The sequence below is a fragment of the Telmatherina bonti genome (assembly GCF_933228915.1).
Source record: "Telmatherina bonti genome assembly, chromosome: 4".
Taxonomy (NCBI): domain Eukaryota; kingdom Metazoa; phylum Chordata; class Actinopteri; order Atheriniformes; family Telmatherinidae; genus Telmatherina; species Telmatherina bonti.
Genome location: NC_136622.1, coordinates 26,252,258 through 26,272,477, shown reverse-complemented (window position 1 = coordinate 26,272,477; position 20,220 = coordinate 26,252,258). Strand labels below are relative to the sequence as shown.

At 37.4% G+C, this 20,220-nt stretch overlaps 3 protein-coding genes across 3 annotated transcripts in view; 1 reads left to right on the top strand and 2 right to left on the bottom strand.

Moving 5' to 3' along the window:
* Positions 1 to 834: 834 nt before the first annotated feature.
* LOC306755489 (YTH domain-containing family protein 1-like) lies at positions 835 to 8,281 on the bottom strand. The gene is made up of 6 exons (XM_079239890.1): positions 7,878 to 8,281; positions 7,161 to 7,185; positions 5,520 to 5,599; positions 3,773 to 5,425; positions 3,618 to 3,662; positions 835 to 3,400 (listed from the first exon to the last, which is right to left on the bottom strand). Exons 1-6 carry the CDS (start codon positions 7,902 to 7,904, stop codon positions 3,374 to 3,376), a joined length of 1,857 nt encoding a protein of 618 aa, XP_079096016.1. The 5' UTR covers positions 7,905 to 8,281; the 3' UTR covers positions 835 to 3,373.
* Positions 8,282 to 10,731: 2,450 nt separating this feature from the next.
* birc7 (baculoviral IAP repeat containing 7) lies at positions 10,732 to 15,801 on the top strand (the record flags this gene model as incomplete). The annotated part of the gene is made up of 7 exons (XM_079238938.1): positions 10,732 to 11,272; positions 12,107 to 12,206; positions 12,691 to 12,772; positions 12,918 to 12,963; positions 13,622 to 13,831; positions 15,428 to 15,511; positions 15,602 to 15,801. 7 exons carry the CDS (start codon positions 10,732 to 10,734, stop codon positions 15,799 to 15,801), a joined length of 1,263 nt encoding a protein of 420 aa, XP_079095064.1.
* A 2,104-nt stretch (positions 15,802 to 17,905) lies between these two features.
* nkain4 (sodium/potassium transporting ATPase interacting 4) overlaps positions 17,906 to 20,220 on the bottom strand; it is a 44,661-nt gene continuing 42,346 nt past the window's right edge. The window contains exons 6-7 of the mRNA XM_079238808.1: positions 19,018 to 19,102; positions 17,906 to 18,309 (exon numbers count right to left, since the gene is read on the bottom strand). Coding sequence (XP_079094934.1) covers positions 18,300 to 18,309; positions 19,018 to 19,102 — 95 coding nt within the window. The 3' untranslated portion in view covers positions 17,906 to 18,299. The remainder of the gene's footprint in view (positions 18,310 to 19,017; positions 19,103 to 20,220) is intronic.

Sequence of the window (20,220 nt, the reverse complement as noted above, 5' to 3'; positions counted from 1 at the left end):
TACATATATATATATATATATATATATATATATATATATATATATATATATATATATATATATACATATATATATATATATATACATGCATATATATATATATATATACATATATATATATATATATATATATATATATATATATATATATATATATATACATGCATATATATATATCCATACATATATATATATATATATATATATATATATACATGCATATATATATATCCATATATATATATATATATATATATATATATACATGCATATATATATATATCCATATATATATATATATATATATATATATATATATATATATATATATATATATATATATATATATCCATTTATATGTATATCTATATCTATATATATATATATATATATATATATATATATATATATATATAGCCAAGATAGTATTTAAAAACACTATCTTGTTAATAAACATTTTCAGAAATTACTTTTCTACATACAAGTATGTGGATTATAAATTCAAATTCTGCTTCTTATTTTTTTTGTCATTTAACCAAAATTTAATAATTGAATCTTAAATGAGGATAACTGTGAACACTCCCATTCAAACACAAACTGCTGTAAACCACCTGAAACTGTGAAAGGTGATTTGACAACAATGCAGTATTTGCCAAACAGTTATAACACTGTAAAACATCTATGAGGAAATAGCAAAAATATATCAGGGGGTGTGACTATTTCATTTTCAGAAACCTTGTGGTGTTGGGGATGCCCCGCAGAGATTCCCATCTTTCCTGCAGGACTGTGCTAGGGTAATTAAGAGAATTCATGAGATCAAGACAGTCATTTCTGAACAGACAGTTTATTAAGGCTTGATTTCTTCTATAAAGAAAAACCCAGATAGATACTTTGAACAAGGTAAGCCCATTACAACTGTGGCCTATAAGATAATCACTTAGTATTTCATGTCTTTAATCTGTTGTGGTGTTGACTTTCATAGCTGACCTGACATCCCCCTCGCACCATACATCTTCTTACAGTTATTGTTAACGTGCACTTAAGTCCTGTACTTTAATCACAACCAGTTCATGCTTCCTGAGGAATAAAACAAAATAATAAAAAAAAAGAAAGAACCGAGAAGAAAATCCTCTGGCTGCGATAGTCTTCGGTGGGATCCTTTTACCTTCTCCCCTCCGCCTGACTCAACGCTGCAGAGAAGGGCCAAGTCAAGGCAAATGTGAAGAGAATCCACCGTATTGCTTGGATCAGCCTAGCTATTGGTTAGTGCAGGTAAAGGAGATGAAGAAGAAAGGCTATTGTTAGAGGACAGCTCTTTAGAGGACAGGGCACACACTGGCCAGGTAAGAATACAACGCAGCTTCACACACCTGGAAATACTCATGGGAAGCATACAGATCATACTCAAGTGACCTTAGCAAAGTGCATTATTTTAGCTATTTCACCGTTAAAAAGGGTAAACAGATAATAGAGGATACATATTCTAACATACGGTAACTTGAAAACAAAATAATCTAGACCAGGGCGCCTTACCTAAATAAATATAATTTCAGTTCTAATGTTTCAAACAGAAAATTGTGAATTCTGATCAGAAAACTGAATTGAATTAATGCACGGTTGCATCAGATTAAAGTTTTACACAATTACATAAATGAGATCCCTTACAAGAGTCATCTGTGTCTACCAATCATTTTTCTCTGTGTTGCTGTAACTTTGGAATACACAAATTAGCCAAGGGAAAATCTCAAAAATAATCAAGGGGAGAAATTTCACTGATCTCAAATTCGGCATTTTGGCTTCAAATGCTCCGAAACGAGAGACACACAAACAGAAGCACGCTCTTTCCTTTTAACTGTTAAAAGCATCATCACCTTAGAGACAAGCTGCATCTTCAACAAATTTCCTGTTAAAGCCTGCCCTGCATGAGCATCACACCCCCTACCAATGGCCCTTGGCAACTTTTAATTTTCTTTAAACATACTTCAGAAATGTCTATCATAATCAATACTTTCAAGCTAAAATAAACTAGGAGGTGCAATGCCCAACGAAAAGAAAAACCCACACAGAAACCACATTTCATCCTTTTTTTTTTTTCTTACTCAATATTAAATCAGTTACATTAATTTTTAGGTTATACATTTTTAGGCTTTCTCCATGAATATATAGGCTCCTACGTTAAAGCTTAGCATTACGACCAACACGAAAGACTTAGCAAAAATCAAATTCAAGAAATCAAGAAAACAAAAACAGAGGATTAAGACAGAATGACGGTGAATGGTCAAATATGTGTAACCTCCCTCCTCTTTTTTTGTGAAACAAAAATGCAAGAAAGATTTTTTTTCAAATTAGCAGTTACATTAAAAATAACTGTGACAGCAAGTTCAAATGACGGTTGCGACAATTCTCAGACTGGGTTGTGTACACAAGCAGAATCTTCTGAAGAGACATACAAAGACCCCTTAAGGACAAACATAAAAAGAAGACATAACAGAGGGGTTTGAAAGGTGTCATTAGTACAATTTTTGATTCAAATGGTGAGAGTTCTGGTTGTGGAGGACACATTGGTTATTTCGTTCCCAGAAGCCTTAGCAAGTCCTCTGAAATGTCTCAAGTCCCATGTGACTTCACACTATCCCTGATTTCTCCAGCAGTGTCACTGAGCAGTTCTTGTTTGATAATTAGAAGGAAAAATAATAAGAAAAAACAAAACTTTAAAAAGAAAACATTAAGGCTCCAGAAAAGAGGTTTCTGAAATCAAAATTGTCAGTAGTAAGCCAAAAAATAGAGATTTTGTTGATCTGAATGAAAAATAGATAAACCACTGAAGTTTTATTATCGCGCAGTTCCAAGTCTAACGTTGCCTTTAGGATCCTCCAACCCTGTTGGCACAGATAAACTTATGAAGCATGGCAATGATGCCCCCAAATGGACAAATAGGGGCAGGACACATCTGTTCCTGATTGTACTGAGATATAAAGTGGCAGATTTTTTTTCTTTATTCCATGGTGCAGTCAAACCCTGATTCAATTGGAAAGAAGAGGGGGCTTGGCTCAAGAGAGAGAAAACCAGTCTGGAGAGAAGAGTACGTGATGGAACGGGACGAAAATATGTTTAAAAAAAAAAAAAAAAAAAAAAAAAGGTCTATGTAGCGTGGTGGCCGCTAGGTGATACATTTAATCAGCTTGTTATCCCTGCACAAGAATTGGTGGTGGATGGGAAGTGGGAGGAGAAAAAGCACAAGTCTTGACAATGGCAGAGATTCACCAGGATTAAATAGAAAACAAAAAAGAAGGGCTTTGTTGCATTTTAATATTCTTCTGTCTTTAAATCAAGTCCTAGTGTAACTGTTGATCAAGCCAAGGATTAATGTCTTCTATTGTTTATTCCTGTTTTGGCGCTCCTGTTTGAAAAAAGAAAAAAATATAAGCATGATCATTATCAACCATTAAATAGAATCAAAGACTTTTTCAAAACTACAAACATTTAAAACGGAAAGAAAATACTAGATTGGTTTCAGATAATCAATGATCAATACATTAAAATAAGTTGTCATATACTCCCCGGAAGACAAATGATCCAACAAGAGAAAAGAAAAGATCAGCAAATTAAGTTTTTACCTGATCCAACCGGGAGCGGTTCTGTATCTGAGCAGGTTCAAAAGTCTGTAAATAATTTAAAAAACACACACACACAAAACTATTAGCATCTCATGAATTAGACAAACCAGCACACACTGTTTCAATTTGTTCAACTGTCAGATCACTGTACATACCTTGCGCACCTCCTCCTCCTCTTCCTGCCTCCTCTCATAATGAGAGAAATCATCAAAGATGGAGGTGGTGTGTTTGTAGGTGGCAATGATCTTGAGCACCTGCTTAGCCTTCTCCAGAGGAACTTCCTGTGTATCACGAGAGTTGGTCACTGGCTTGTTGTCATTGTTCTCCAGGCGGATGTGGCGCAACTGGCTATTAGGCACGTCCTTAACAAACAACCAGTCAACGTCAAACTTGCCCTTCCACTTGTCCTGTGCCCAAACCCCAGCACTGGTCCCATAGTCCACTGGCGATCGCATTTCTGCCACACCACAGAAATGACCACTGCCATTGACACTGAACAGCAGGTACACAGGACCTTTGCCATTCATGGCCCGGAAGGCTGAGTCCAGCCGCTTGTTACCATGCTCCGTGCTGCACCAGATGGAGTACTTGATGGAGCGATGAATATCGTCCTCGGAGTAGCTCTTAATAATGAAAACACGACCATTCTTCAGGTTCCATTCAAAGTCCTTGGGGTTGTAACTATGGGAGGCACGCAACTTTTCCAGCACTGGGTGTGACTCTCCCCCAGACCCCTGACTAGCAGATGCTTGAGGGCCGTTGTTCCCACCACCAACCACACCCATCACACCACTTCCATCATGGCCTTGGCCACCCTGACCATAGCCTTGGTTGCGGTTGCGTGGTGCAACCCAACGGGTCTGGGGCTGAGGGGGCTGGGTGTGATTTTGGTAGGGCTGAGGTGGTGGCTGATGGTGCTGGTGATGTGGAGGCTGGGGCTGTAAGGCCATTGGTTGCATTGGGGGTTGAACTAAAGACTGGGGAGGAGGGGGTTGCATGGGTCCTTGCTGCATTGGGCCTTGAGGCGGCATGGCATGAGAGAGGCCAAGAGGCTGCTGCTGTTGCTGCAGTGGGGCTGTGGCTACTTTAGTCACTGGGCCTTTGTCCCAGGTTCCAATATTCATGTTGTGTTTGATGGGTGGTGGGGGAAGCGCTCCCCCTGGATTGGGTATACCTGGCTTCACCTTAGTTTTCAGCTGCTGTGGCTTGGCAGGCTTGCTAGCAATGGCTGCCCAGGAGGTTTGTTTAGTGGGAGGCATTCCTATAGCTGTGGCTCCATTTCCCGTGGCAGCCACGGCTGCTCCACCAATCACTGATCCCACAGCCTTAACTCCTGACCCTTGACCGGAAACATCCCCTCCGATCTTCAACCCAACCATACCCTGCTCCAGGCTGTTCATACCAGGGGCTTTGTTTAGGGTGTCATTGTGAAAGCCAGTCTGGCCATCAGGCACCAAAGTGCCCCCCAGAGAGCTTGGAGGATAGCTGTAGCTGCCACCATAAGCTGAACTTTGAGTCTGCTGGCCCTGGGAGCCACTTGTGCCCCAAGCAGAGAAGGCAGGATTTTCCGGGAAAAAGTTAAACCTGTGGGGGTAGATACTGCTTCCCAGGCCCCCTGGCTGGCCAAACACTGTGTCCGGCATGAAATGATGGTCTCCATTACTCAAAGGTCCATAGGGCGTGAGGTATGGAATTGGAGGGTCTCCACCTGTGGACCAGGGAGCTTCACTTAGTGTGTATGGAAACCCAATGGAAGGAGCATAATAGCTGGACAGGTAAGGATCGGTGATGGACTGGTAGCTGTTGTTCTGAATAGAAGAAAGCAGAAACAAAAGCAACTTAAGATAGTTTGATTAAAAATAATGTATAGCAAAATCATTGTAAGAAAATAGAAGATTTTACCTGAGTGGACTGACTGGTAAGGTATGGCTCAAAGTCATTGTCATGGACAGTCTCCTTCTGATGCAGTGAACCATTTTGCACTGCAGAAATACACAAAATTACACAGTGCATTTTAATTCAATACTTTGTTTTACAGGGAAAAAAGGGGGATTTAAAAACTTTTGTTGTGCAACTTTTCCAAAGAAAGCACATTTAAGGTCAATTTTCAGATTATTCACAGCAATAAAAGTATTTTTCATCAGTATTACACCAACACATATTGATTCATATTAAAGGGTACTACTCTCACAGATTAAAATTTTAGCGTTCAGCTCCAACTGATCAGATCAAGCGCTTTTTTAAAAAGACAAAAACATTCAAAAAAGATTATTTTGATTTAGCAAGTCAAGTTGAACAGCTCTGTGGCCCTACACAAAATTCTTATTCTGTAGGACCAGCAGCTTGTGGTCTGTTGCGAAACAGAGCTGCAGATGAAGAATAACAAAAGACTTGTCTGTCACTCCACCTCATCCTACAACTGCAGTAGATCAAAGATGACATGTGACTATACATCCATGACAAATGCTAATGCTGACAAAAAATTTAATTACTAGCAAATTATTCTGTAGAGATAGTGATCAAATTGAAAGAAAATGTAATTGCTCATTGGTGATAGCCCACAGATTTCATGTCTGAAATACTCAGTATCCGCAGACACAGTGACTATCAAACTTTGCAGTTCACTCTGCTATCAACATATTTGTGAGACGTGAGATACTTTAACAAAAATCAAGCCTGCCACAACATTGACTGGTTAAAGAGCAAAAGACACACATACATGTCATGTTCACAAGAAAGATTAGGATATAATATGATTGCAGTTGCAGTTATTGATCAGTTTTCCTTTGCATAACTGTATGTAAATTGAACATTGTCATACAGGTTACATTTGCCTATCTACAGTATTGTAGGACAAAGAGGAAAAATGTATATTTATATGTTTAAATATACACAGACACATAAAAAAAAAAAACCCTTGGCCTTGAGAGACTGAAAAATGCTGCTGCTGATGAATGTTACACCTAATATTGTAATGTACCAATACAGAAAAAAATCTCAAACCGTTGCAAACTTAACTGTGATTCAATAAGCATGTAAATATAGATATAACTGAATAAGATTTCTTCAAGAAAAATTATATCAACATGCAATATTATGTGTCATAATGGTTTCCATTTATAGACCATTGAGAAAACTGTTATTGTACACACAACAAGTTAGAGGTGCTTTCTTCAATTCACTTCCTTTTAATAAACCAACAAAAGTTCTGATGTAATTTCTCCCACAGTCTGTGAAACAACAGGTATGTTACAAAGTTGACTTCTGGCGTTTATGTATTCCACTTCGAGAAAAAGACATCTTGCCAAGGTGCCTTGTTATCTGCAAAGGTGGCAAATTACTTATCATCTCAATTACATTTTACTGAATCCTTCCATCACATCACATTAAGTTCATTACATGATGTAGTTTTTGTTCCAATAAATGAAAAGAAACAATACCCACATCACTCATCAAATAATGAAATACAACTTTAAAAAATATTAGGGAAAAAAAAGGAATAAAAAATAAATTAAAAAAAAAAAAAGCTTTTCCATCACCCACCTTTGGATGCTTGTCCCTTTGATCTCTGCGTCGAGGTTGCATCAGAAAAAGGAAAAAAGAAATAAATTTATTTTAAGTAATTTCATATGCACGTTGGAGATGCAACCTATGCTGCCTCGTCTTTGCCTAAAAGTTAAACATAATATTTCTTGCGGAGCGGGAGTACAAAAGTTTTTCAGCAATATACAATTTAGTTCACAACTAATGTCAATTAACCACACTACGAGCAGTAATTTACGCACAGCGTCGCTCTCTAACGTAGCCTTAAAATGGCTTTCTACCACCAGCAGCTTTAATGCAGCATGCATTTAAGTTTTCCACATAAAAGTGCAAATAATTCAGTTGCAAAACTTACAATAATATATTCCACAAGTTACTATTCAGAGTACGATAGCGAGTGCCATTATGTAAATCTGTTTACTCGCCTTAAGATTTTTACGTGGGATGGGGCTTTTCCTCCCCGACTACAAAACCCATTGTTTCAGTTACAGATACATTGGGCATTGTGGTACAATCTGATGACTAAAAGTCATCTTCCATACATGTCCATAAAAACCTGAATGAATTTCACGGAATCTAGCCAACTTGCTAAACGCTTCACCGGCCAGCGGCTAGCTAGCACTTCCGAGGAATAGCCGTAGCCCAATAAATCGTTAACATTAGCATAAAGCTAGCTTGCAAGGTTTTTTAGATTGCGATGTACATCGTCCTTCATACCTGAGGGTCAATGCTTGTGGTAGACATAATTCATTAAGCAAGTCCCTGGATTCTCACGGAGCCTGAGCTTGAGACTGAAATTCACCCCCCGTGATTTGAAAGTAAGTTCACAGCTCAGTAGCAGTTAGCTCCGTGGCTAGCAGTGCCGCTTAGCGTGTAGCTAGCAGTAGCAGCGCAGGCTCAGCTGAGTATTTTCCGCTGTGTGGACGTATCCCAACTTCCACAAGTCAGTCGACTCAGTGTCCCAAAGCAGGAAAGTCCTTGTTCGGGTTTTCAAGGTTATGATATGTGTCGCCGAGTGAGACTCTTGGGATCTCGAATATTTCTGTCTTCGGCCGCCCCTTACTTAGTCTTTTCTTTTTTTATTCCTCAGAGAGAGCCCTCTTCAGTTTCAGCCCTGTACACTTCCCCAATGGCTGCTCCATCCGGGCTCTATGCCGCCGATGTAATTCACCTTGTTCCCCGCGGGGTGGCAAAAGTTTAAGTATCTTCACCGCTGCCTTAATGATAAATGGAAAAAAAACAACAACAACAAAAAAAAAACTCAAATAATTTAACACATCTATTGAAGCAGAACAAGGGTTCTGCCACTCTTTAGCGCCACTCTTTAGCAGTCTTACGTTGGCTCTTACGTGCAAAATACATAGTTTAGCACAGGCCAAAACACTTGTAGTAACCAATGACCGTATAGTCTATGGTAGTAACCCCTATAAATATCAGTAAATGTGGCATATAAAGAGGAAATAAGTCCTATAACATGGAAAAAAGAGAACAGCATGGAAATAAGAAATGCAAAAACATTTAAGAAAAAGAATCCAACAACTAGTACAACATTTTAGAAACCTGAATAAATCAGGATGCAAAATTTGAAAAAACAAAAAAGACCTTAGATTTTACTTAACAGAACATTAACATGTCAGAAAAGACACAATAAACAAGAAACTGCATTTTTTAAAGGAACATAAGGAAACTACAAGAAAAAGAAAATGTTTCTGTTTTGTGATATTTTGTTCTGTTTTTTGAAGTCATCTGTTCACTGCTGGTGTTTTCTTTTTTATTGTTTTCTAAAACAATATTTTTTGTCTAAAGTGTTGCATTTTCTCTTTTATCAATGGGTTTTCTCAAGTTGTGTTTCTTTTTTTGTCTGTATTTTTCAATACTCTTGTGTGCAAGGGATTTGGAATTTGTACATTAGTGCTATTTTTTGCAATATCTTTGGATATTAACAGGGCAAGTAGGTGTCAGCAGACTGTGGTTTTCTGCAGGGCCTCTTAGGTCTGACACTTATGTTCAGCTTTGTGCTCATGTGAGACTTGCTGGAACTTAAAAGATGACACAGAGTACCATGAGGTCACAGAAAATACCAACGAGACCCCTCATGTATTTCCAGTCTAACTACATCCAGCTGAGTCTGGTAGGTAAAAATGACAGCTCCACAGTATAGCAGCATCATCATGGCTGTTCTGGCATTTGGTTGTAAGTCTCTAATGTCACTCATATATATGTCACTCAAGTATAGGTTTAAACTAAATGTACAATTACTTTCATATCATGCCTAAGCAGAGTGCAGTGAGCTAAATCCTCAGCTGGATGAATATTTGTGTGAATGTGGGCCATGTCCAGGTTAGGCTACTTTTGTTGCTTTGTTCCTGTGTGATTACATTATCTTAAATCACATTAATACTGTGTGTTTGAGCTACAGTAAGCACCTAAAATAAATTCAATTCATGATAGATACTCAAAAACACAGTAAACAAAACATTATTTTTCCTAGAGGCACTTTCGACAACTACGTTCCAACTTGTGTGAAAGTGAGTCAAACAGTTTAATGTATTGAAACACACACACATACACATAAAAGAAATCTTTTCAAGGTAGTCTTTAATTGGTCGCTTTTACCATCGTAGCTCTGTTTAATTTGCTGAGCCTTCTCGGAAAGTGCCTGGTTCTCTGCAGCCTCGTCACTAAATAGTTGTTACTTCATTTTACCACTAGGTGGGAGCAAAGACAGAATTACAAACTATTAAAGTCAGCCAAAGGTCAAATTTCTAGTCACTGTACAAAATATATAAATATTTATATGTTGCCATAATTTTGCTAAAAGAAAAGATTTGTTACTCCTCCTTTGTGATTGTTTTGACTTGATTTTGCTGAGACCTCATGCTGTCTATTTATTATTTCTACATCACTCGCTCAATTTGAACGTACAAGCTGCTATATAAAAGAAATCGTACAAATTGAACCATGAAATGTATTATAATATTTATATGCATACAAGTATATATATATATATATATATATATATATATATATATATATATATATATATATATATATATATATATATATATATATATACACACACACACATTTACATATTTACATATTTTGTTAATACATCACTAATAATTTTAGGCATTTAAACAATTTATATTTTCAAACTAAGGTTTAGTGTTTACCAGATTCAAAAGTTTCAGAAGTATTTAATTCATGAAATTCCGGCATTTCTCAAATATAAAAAACACAATATTTCCCTGTGTTCTTATGAGATATGACTATTTCTTGTGCCTTTAAATTTCTTCCTATACAAAGTATAATTTTAAAAATAATATTAATTTCAGAGTCATATTAGTTGATAGGCTTTAGCATGGTATACCGAAGAGGAAGAGCAACATGGCAGGTTCAGGTTGTCATTCATTCAAGAATCAAAGAGCATACATTCTGGCAGTTGGAGGATTTTCTGGAAGTCAGTCTCCTGTAGGCTGCTGTGCAGGCCCCCACACCTGATCATATTATTTCAGTTGTTGTTCCGCACTCACCTTCAGTGTGCGCTCCACTATGGACCGCAAAAGGGATGACTGCCACAGGACACAAAGAGAGAGGAAAGCCTACATGCTGCAGAATGATGGATGACAGAAGAACTATGCTGCAAATCCTTGAGGAGCCTCAGATGAGAGGAGAAGGAGAAAGACTTCAAAGTTTTCAGAACTGGCCCAGAGATGCACCTGTTACGTCTGGAGACCTGGCCAAAGCGGGCTTCTTCTTTTTAGGTCTCGGGGATAAAGTGAAGTGTTTCTGCTGTGGAGGGATTTTAAGATACTGGGTACACGGAGACAGCCCAGCTGCTGAGCATAAGCGGCATTTCCCTACTTGCAGTTTCATACTAGGTCGAGCAGTGGGGAATATCCCACTTCAAGCAGGCTCTTCAGACTCTGTAGATGGCCAGCTGTTGAGTCAGCTCCAGAGGATGACTATGGATGATCAAGGAACAGCTGGACAAGCAGTCTATCCAGAGATGGAAGCAGAGGATTCTAGGCTTACTACTTTCCACAACTGGCCCACTGAAGCCTCGGTGCAGCCAGACATCCTCGCCAGCGCAGGATTTTTCTACACAGGTACTTGAGACATTACTTCAATAAAAAAAAAAATCCTATCTTTAACACATTTTAGCAATTCTGAGTATCCATTAGCTTGTTTTGGGGAGATATTCAGCAGGACCCAGTCACTACGAGAGTGACCTCCTCTATGTGAGAGTTCATGCTACAATTGTCCTGCTGAGTCATGATGTTGTGGACAGAACAACCTGGACAAAGCTCGGGCAGCTAAAGCAGTACAGCCTTAGGCAATACACAGTGTGGATAAAATGTGATGGATATATATATATATATATATATATATATATATATATATATATATATATATATATATATATATATATATATATATATATACCAAATATATAAATATATATATAAAAAAAATAAGAAAAACATCCCACACCACACATATATATATATATATATATATATATATATATATATATATATATATATATATATATATATATATATATATATATATATATATCCATCACATTTTATCCACACTGTGTATTGCCTAAGGCTGTACTGCTTTAGCTGCCCGAGCTTTGTCCAGGTTGTTCTGTCCACAACCTGGACATATATATATATATATATATATATATATATATATATATATATATATATATATATATATATATATATATATATATGTGGTGTGGGATGTTTTTCTTATTTTTTTGATGCATAGTTTTTGATTAAAATCTCTGTACTGGTAAGTAAAGTTAATGTTTCTCTTGTATTTTAACTTGGACAGCGCTGGGATGTTGAGAGAATAAAATTAGACAAAAATAGGATGTCTGCTTTTCGGCCTTGTTTTACATTTGTGTTTTTTTTTGACGATCTCAGGTCATGGGGACAACGTCAAATGCTTCTACTGCGATGGAGGCCTGAGGAACTGGGAGCCAGGCGACGATCCCTGGCAGGAGCATGCCAAATGGTTTCCACGGTAACAAAAGGACTTTTACAACCCATTATAGAAAAACCGTCCAAAAACATTCACTCCTGCACTGGTGCAATATAAAATTGTTTATCTTCCACTAAATACTGGCTGGGAGGCATCTAACCAGCCCAAAAATATTTATCCCCAAAGACAACACTGAGCTCTGGTCTAACCACAAATAAGACAGCTGAATTGCAAATTGTTTGGAGTATGCCAGCATTATACTTGAAACAGCACACACAGGGACGATCTGGAACTGTCTTTAAGTCATGCAGTGGTCACGGCAAATACTGATTTGTTCTGGGTTTTAAAATTCTGAAATTTGTGTTGGCCAAACTTAAAAACAAAAACTGGATTGCCAATATTTCTTTCACAGTTTTCTCTTTTCTTTGAGTTTTTGGGGCTAAAGGTTGACTAACTCCAGCCTTGGTTCATTTGTTGTTGTTTTTTTCATTGTATATTTACAAGATAACCTTTTTGTATTTTTCAGATGTGAGTTTTTAATCCATTCAAGAGGTCAGGAGTTTATCAGTAACATACAGGATGCTCATTTCCATCTGGGTGACACTGTGGTAAGATTCCCTCCTATGTACTTGGAATAAAAACTGTCTGGAAGTATCTGGATGCATTGTAACTAGCATTTTAAATACTTTGTGTCTTGTCATTGCAAATTTAAAACAAAAAAAAAAACCCAACAAAACAAAACTTATTTTCTAGGGAGGATCACAGACATCCACACGTGGAAACATTGGTTCCAGAAATGGTAAGTCATACTAAAACATTGCAGAAAAATGACCATTAAGGACATCTTGACACAAGTGAGATTATAGAAGCCTTCTGTTTAATTACTGCATATGTTTTATCAAACAAAGTATTAAAAATACCTTTTTTTGTCATCGCATGAGCATAAGAATGAAAAAAAATGTTGAGCTGCAATGCAGCAACCATAACATTAATCAGTTATGGTACAAGTTTCAGATTTAATAGATGAAAGAAATGGACCTGCTATCTTCTGAAGTGGACCTCTTCAGTGACTAATTACTGTTTTACATAAAGATAGCAGGTCCATTTCTTTTCTTTGTCAAGCTTTAGAAAATGGAATAAATTAGCGGACAAATACCTAAGTTATTGTTGGCTGCAGGACTGCAGTAATGAGCAAACTTTATGCAAACCATTATTCTGTTCAATGATGGAAGAACATTATTATAATTCAGCAGATTGATACAGGGGATCTGTGATTTGAATTTAGTCATATTAAAAGATGTGAAAGGCTGCAACATTGGTAACTTATTTACCAAAGTATGCTTTACAATGTAAATTGTTGTGCTTGGACCTGTGTAAAACTGACGTCATTTCCACTGGTTGCTTACTTGTCCTTTTTTCTTATCTTTCTGACTTCTCAACTCCTTCTCATCTCCCAGATATAGTTGGAGGTCTTGGAGCTTCATCAGCCATGCTTTCTCCTGTGGTGCAAACCGTTCTCCAGATGGGCTTTGAAGCAAGCCTGGTGGAGAGTTTGGTCCAAACCAAATACCTCCTCACAGGCCAGTACTACACATCTGTATCTGATCTGGTTACTGATGTACTGCAGGCGGAGGAGGAGGACAGACAGAGAGCTCCAAATAGTAGAGGTGGGAGCCAGTATTGTGAAGAAACAGAGAGTATATTGTGCTTTATTGTATCATTTTGAGATTTTGTGATGTACATGTATATTAGTGGCTTATTGTGACTTGACTTTTCTTTTTTTTTTTTTTTTCTTTTTTTAAATTAAAGTAAGTAAGAGAAAACATTCAACTTAATTCACTGTTTTTGGTTCAGAGATGTAAATTCATAGAATATTTAGCAACAAAAGGAAATGTTTTTCTGTCTCTGCTTTATCAGTCGCACTAGAGTGAAGGCCTAATACCTTGATTTGATATTTATTAGACATGTGCTGGGCTTAAAGGTTTGGACATCCTTCTAAAAGTCTGTTACTGTAGATAAATTAAGAGTGGAAAATAACTATCACAAAATGCAAAATGTTAAAGATGACACAGCCTTAAAATATGTTAAGCCCAACTTAGGTACTTATTCAGTTGTGTTCAGTCTTATGGAAAATAATGAATCTGGTTTGGATACAATAAGAGGTTTGAGCTCTCTGATAACATTTACTTTATTGATTTATTAGGACTATGGCTTGTTTACCGTCATCACTGAGACAGACAAGGGAATGTAAAATTAAAAGTTTTTTTAATAGCCTCACTCATCGACATCATCCCAAGAACAGACAGCCATGTCATCCTCTAAACATCTTATGACCACAAAGCGGGCGAAGGCCAAATCATCGTCAGATAGCTGTTACATCCGCCATGAATCTGGTTCAGAAATGGCAGTTAACTAAAACAGTGGAGGTCTATCGAGGTCTGGAGGAGCAATAAAGCTTTCTGAGAGAAAATAGTGTGAAGGATTCCTTCAGAAGGATTCATTAGAGTTCTGAGCAGTGGTGCAATGCAACAAAACATGGCACAAATATCTCCTTCACTTATCAAAGTAAAAGCTTTCTTGAAAGTCCTTGAAACTTTAGAGCCAAAAGTTTGCAAATTAACATTGAAGCCTGATAGAATTACAATGAGTTTGGAGGTTGCAGTGAACAAATGTGTGTTTGAAGAAAAGCTTATGGGTATTTTTGTGAACAACTTCTAGACAAGACGTTTACCTGGCAATACTTTCATTGTTTTTTGTTATCTTGAGACTATAAAGGATCGAAATAAAGTAACCATGCATAGAATATTAAAAGAAATGTGTCAGTTTTATTATGATGTCTTGGAAGCAGATGGAAATCATGTCTTCTCAAATTGTTTCAAAGAAGCAGTAGTTTTGGCAAAGGCAGCCCAAACTGTGCCCACCATCTGACAATCAATTTAGGCCTGATCCTTTTGGAACAATTTTCTTTTGCACTTGTAAGTTAAAACTTTAAAGACAGCATCTTAAATTTACTGCTGTGTTATTGCAGTGCTTTTACTTAATCCTGACAATATTTCTTTTTCCACTTAGACGTGCAAAACTCGTCATTTTGCACACAAATTCAAGCTACCCAAAGAGCAACTCAAGTCATTGTTGTCTATGTAAAATACACTTATGCTTGAGGAGTTTGTCTTCTTTTGTTCCCATGACACAAAGTTAGTCAATGGTGGTGTTGCAACGAGTGCCCAAGTTCATACGTCTGGTGGTTTTATTTGTGTCTTCAGAGCCAGAGACGAGGCAGGGCTCTAGCGCAGGAAATGTGAGGACACCAACACCCGTAAGAGAAAAAGGTCAGTGCTCATTTAAAAGTAAAAAACATTAAATAGTTGACAAATCGTTGCTCTTCAATTTACTAACACTTCACTTGAACATTTTTTCTATTTTTTTTTCTTTAACAGTGAAGGACCCCAGTCCCGAGGAGCTGCTCAGGCAGCTGCAGGAAGAGAGGACCTGCAAAGTGTGCATGGACAAACTAGTGACCATTGTCTTCATCCCCTGTGGTCACCTGGTGGTTTGTGGTGATTGTGCTGCTAGCCTGCGTCACTGTCCCATCTGCAGAGCTGTCATCAGAGGCAGCGTTCGTGCTTTTATGTCTTGACGCTGCAATGAAAAACCACTCCCTCTACAGATGTTACATGAATGCTTTTGAGGTTCCATAACCCCCAAATTCCCCTAAAATGATAAAAAAATAAAACATTTTATCTGCTTGTTTTGTCACGTATTGTAGATAATTGTCAATAATACACAATATAAGTTCCACTTTTGCAGCATCACTTTCCTTTATTTATTGTTACATAAACAAAGAAGCCACACAAAATCATTGAAAGAGCACATTCTTTTATTAACAAACACCTATTTACATGAAACAAAGCACAGTTATGCATAAATAAGATTACACAATCAGGTCAATGAGGTTGGAGCGACAGAGGACAGAAGAAAAACATTTCTTTCACTTCCAATATAAAGAAGAAAAAATGAACTACAAAGATACACAACCTTAACAGGCTGCAGCTACTGCCAGTCATCATTTATGAAAACTTCTATTGCACTGAGAGGAAGACTAGTTTACACATTTTAGTAGCATGTAACTACTGATATCAGTTTTATTACAATGTGAGGTGCTTTGCTTTTCGAGGCCAGTGAGCGAACAAGTAGTGAGTTGTTTAAATGATAATAATGGCATTGAAATGATGGTATCTCACCAACAGAGATGTAACCAGTTCAGTCCAAACTAGAAGAGGTCAGTTTGTTTTCTACATCACAACAGTTTACTAGCTGTCCATTGCAGAGAAGCACATTTAGTATCACAGCACAGCTTCTCATCTAATCTGATAGAATTCATTGCTTCTGACAACAGAAACAAAAAACTAAAAACATAAACCAAAAGCAATTCCTTTGTCCATTTTTAAAAAAATGAATTATTTTAAAAGAAATATCACAAACGAACCAAATGACATACTAAAAGTTTCCTGGATTCAAATTTATAAGGTGATGTGTCACTCTACACTAAACTCAGTTTGACATATCATAAAATCACTTTCAAGATAATCAACTTAAGTCTTACTATCTGCAGACAAAAAGCGACTTTAAGACAAAAATCCCTTATTGAGATCTTTTTGGGGATTAAGTAGATGATTTGCATCTTGTACATGAACACTTTGGACACCAGAGGGCAGTAGTGATTTGATATCAACTATAAGGCAAGTGAGGACCTGACTGTCCAACACAGTCCTGGAAGATTTAACAGAAAAACAAAGTGCTTCCAATCAGAGTAGGAGATGTGAACCATGTGTGTTCTCTTTTGTAAAGAAAAGGCTATAAAAATTCTGGGTCAGAATAAGACATCAGAGTACGACACAAGCCACCGAAAGCTTTCACTTACAGTTTAACCAGCTTAGATAGAGCCAGTTCAGCAAAGAAAAGAAAAAGGTTTTCTTTTATTATCTGACACTATGCACACAGTTTTAACCCAAACCTTGTTTTCTCTGAAGAAAGAAAAAAAAAAAACATGCTATACTCAAAAACAGCTGAGGCGAAAACCATTTATAGAAGAATCTAAATTGTTGATCTGACACGAGTCACAGCTCTGATCTATTCAGTCACAGGAGAAATACTTTTACACTTAATACCAAAACAGCTAGAACATTGCTGTGTGGAATTTGAAAGGTACAACAATTGTCACCATTTCCAAGTTAAAAATATGATGTGTAACTTTTACTTGAATGTGTGAAATAACTGACCCTGCCAGAGCTTTTAGTGGAGAAGACTTGAAGTGAAGAAAAGCTTTCAGCTCGCCAGCGAAGACAAACACCTCACACTTCAGAAATACTAACTATGCCGTTGGTAAAAAATAATTACAAAAATAGGACATAAAAGTAAAATTTGCATGCCGTTCTTCGTGTTTGAACATCTCCTGCAGACTACCGCTCTTTTGCATTCATGATAATTCACATTTCAAACTCTGCATTTCATTATTTACATATTCTATTTTTGGCCGGAGCCCCTCTAGGTTTACTGCTTTTGTTCGCTCCCCACCCTCTGCCTTACTGCTCCCCTGCCTTTTCCTGCTTTGCTTCTATGTTTTTGCACACAGATCCTAAAGTAAACAGGCGGCACACAATAGCTCATTCCACAGACTCCACTGTAATTCAGCCCTACAGTCAAGATCTGAACCAAACCATCAATAATATGCTAAATCAGAATCCTCTATGACAAAGTACCACAGACTGAGAATGCTGGGAACTCTCTGATTGCATACAATGTTTATATTAACTGTACTTGCAATACACTGTTGGGTAGTAATAGTAGTTGGTGAAAAGTCACAGAAAGAAAATGGATGATACTTGTATAAAAACACAAATACTCATATGTTCCACTGTAATTCCCCTTGTTCCCAAATCCTGTCACAATGGATGCTTCCTGAAAAATGTTTGGTTTTCTGGGCACCACACCAGAAAATGACATGTTTAAAGTAGTGAAATCATGAAGGGGAGGAACGTTTTGCATGCCGAAGTGCAGTTGGATGTTGATGTGAAATAGCCATTATGGCTCCGTGGGAATTTGCTGTTTCACCTCCCTCACTGGACACTTTTCTATTTACGTAGACCTGGAGAAGACAGAAACATGGAAAGAGAGAGCAGAAGATTAGATGTTTTTGGGTTGCACAGACAAACATGCTCATACGTAAGCATCCCTGGATGAATTTATTCAGGATATAACTCTCCTAACATTGGAGTGAAAACATCCTCCTTCCCATTAGAGACAGAGCTGATTAAACTGTCAAGAGGCTAATAAAATATTCATTTCACGTTGGCCAAGAATTAATGCACGATTTCTCCGGCTCATAGCGATAAACTTCTGCACATCTTAATTGATCACCTTAATTTTTTAAAAACCAAAGCATGCTTTGTTTTTCTTTTCTTTTTTTATGTACCTCCACCAGTAACTAGTTTTGATTTGGACACACCCACATTTATGTACAAATACTAACAGCACAGCTAAAGAACTTCACATTCGGCAGAGCAACAGCATGCTATAGACAGTGGCTGTTTTAGTCAGAAATTTCAGCTTCCTATAATCTAAGCAAGTAAGCGTATTTATCACTTCAGTTATGTAAACTACTGCCTCAACATCCTGAACAAATAAAAAAAAAAAAAAGAAAGAAAATAAGGGAAAAAAAAACACAGGATGACATGGAAGTAGGCTATGAATTAAGAAAAATATAATTGATTGAGAAAAATGAAAAACTTTTGATGAACCTCTCACAATTACACAATAAAAGAGGGACAAATGCATACTGGGATGAGGTACTTACAGGTACAAGGGCTTTAGGAGGAGATGAGATGGTTTCTCATTGACATGGTAGAGTGGGAATGGATCAAATCCACCAATAAAATCAACTGAAAAAAAATTGAAGACATGATTTATGGAGTAAAATAAAAGATGGATAATAACACAAGACAATAACTAAAAATCGTAACATAAATTTGGAGTGAAATGGGGAAAAAAAATACTGAACAGGAACAAATTTCATGAAAGTTCGGGATCTTGCCAGAAACACACACTTTGAAGTCATTTTTGTTTTTAGCTTTAATTAATAAAAAGACAAAAGAAGAAAAAACCCTGCTTGATAAACTTGTTCAGCTGTCTATCTGCCTGGAGCCAAAGCTAAAGCTTGGAAACAGGTGAAACCTTGCCAGCTGTCAAAATAGTCAAAGCAGTTTTATCAAATGGAAACAGAGGCAACCTCCAGCCACCAAACAAATACCTAGTCATTTCTGTTTATGTTCTTGCTGAAGAGTTTAGGCTGTAGGAGGGTGGAGAGGAGCCTGTGATTGTCACAAAAAGCATAAAAGAGAAAGGGATGCTAGTAGCAATAGCATGAAAGGCTTGCAGTTTTGGACAGGACAAAATGGGAGGTTTGGAGAAGGGGAAGAATGAAAGGGGAGAACGGGATGTGCAACGCTTGTCAGTCTGGCTGACGTGGGCTGACCAGATTAAGCCCAGGGAGTGCCTGTGAAAGAGGACAATATGTCCAGGAACTGTGATTTTCCTGTAAACATCAAGAGAGAAGGAAAGGGAAAAACTGAGACTGAACTGATTTGAAAAGATACCAAAAGATAGAAAAAAAAAAGGCAGATCTGTTACTTGCTGGGAGCAAACTGCTGTCAGGGAAAACACACACTAACTATCTGTGGAAACTACTGTAAATCAGCTCCATCCTGATAAGAGAAGGCTGGGGTGGTCTGGTGAATACTGATAGGTGCACAGGATGAACACAGGGAGCCAAGAGGGGTTGTGCTGTGCTGTCCCTTTCCTCTGATCCTGCTCTGCTTTTCTGGGATTCACTTTTTAAAATCTGCACGCACACATAGTAGCCACCATCACACACAAGAAACCGCTCCCCCTGTCATTTCCGTACGGAAAAAAAAATCTCATTTTACAACCTGGTAGGAGTCCATCCCCTGCTTTGTTAAATTATTCCATGTAACACAGCTACATGATAAGTCAAGATGCA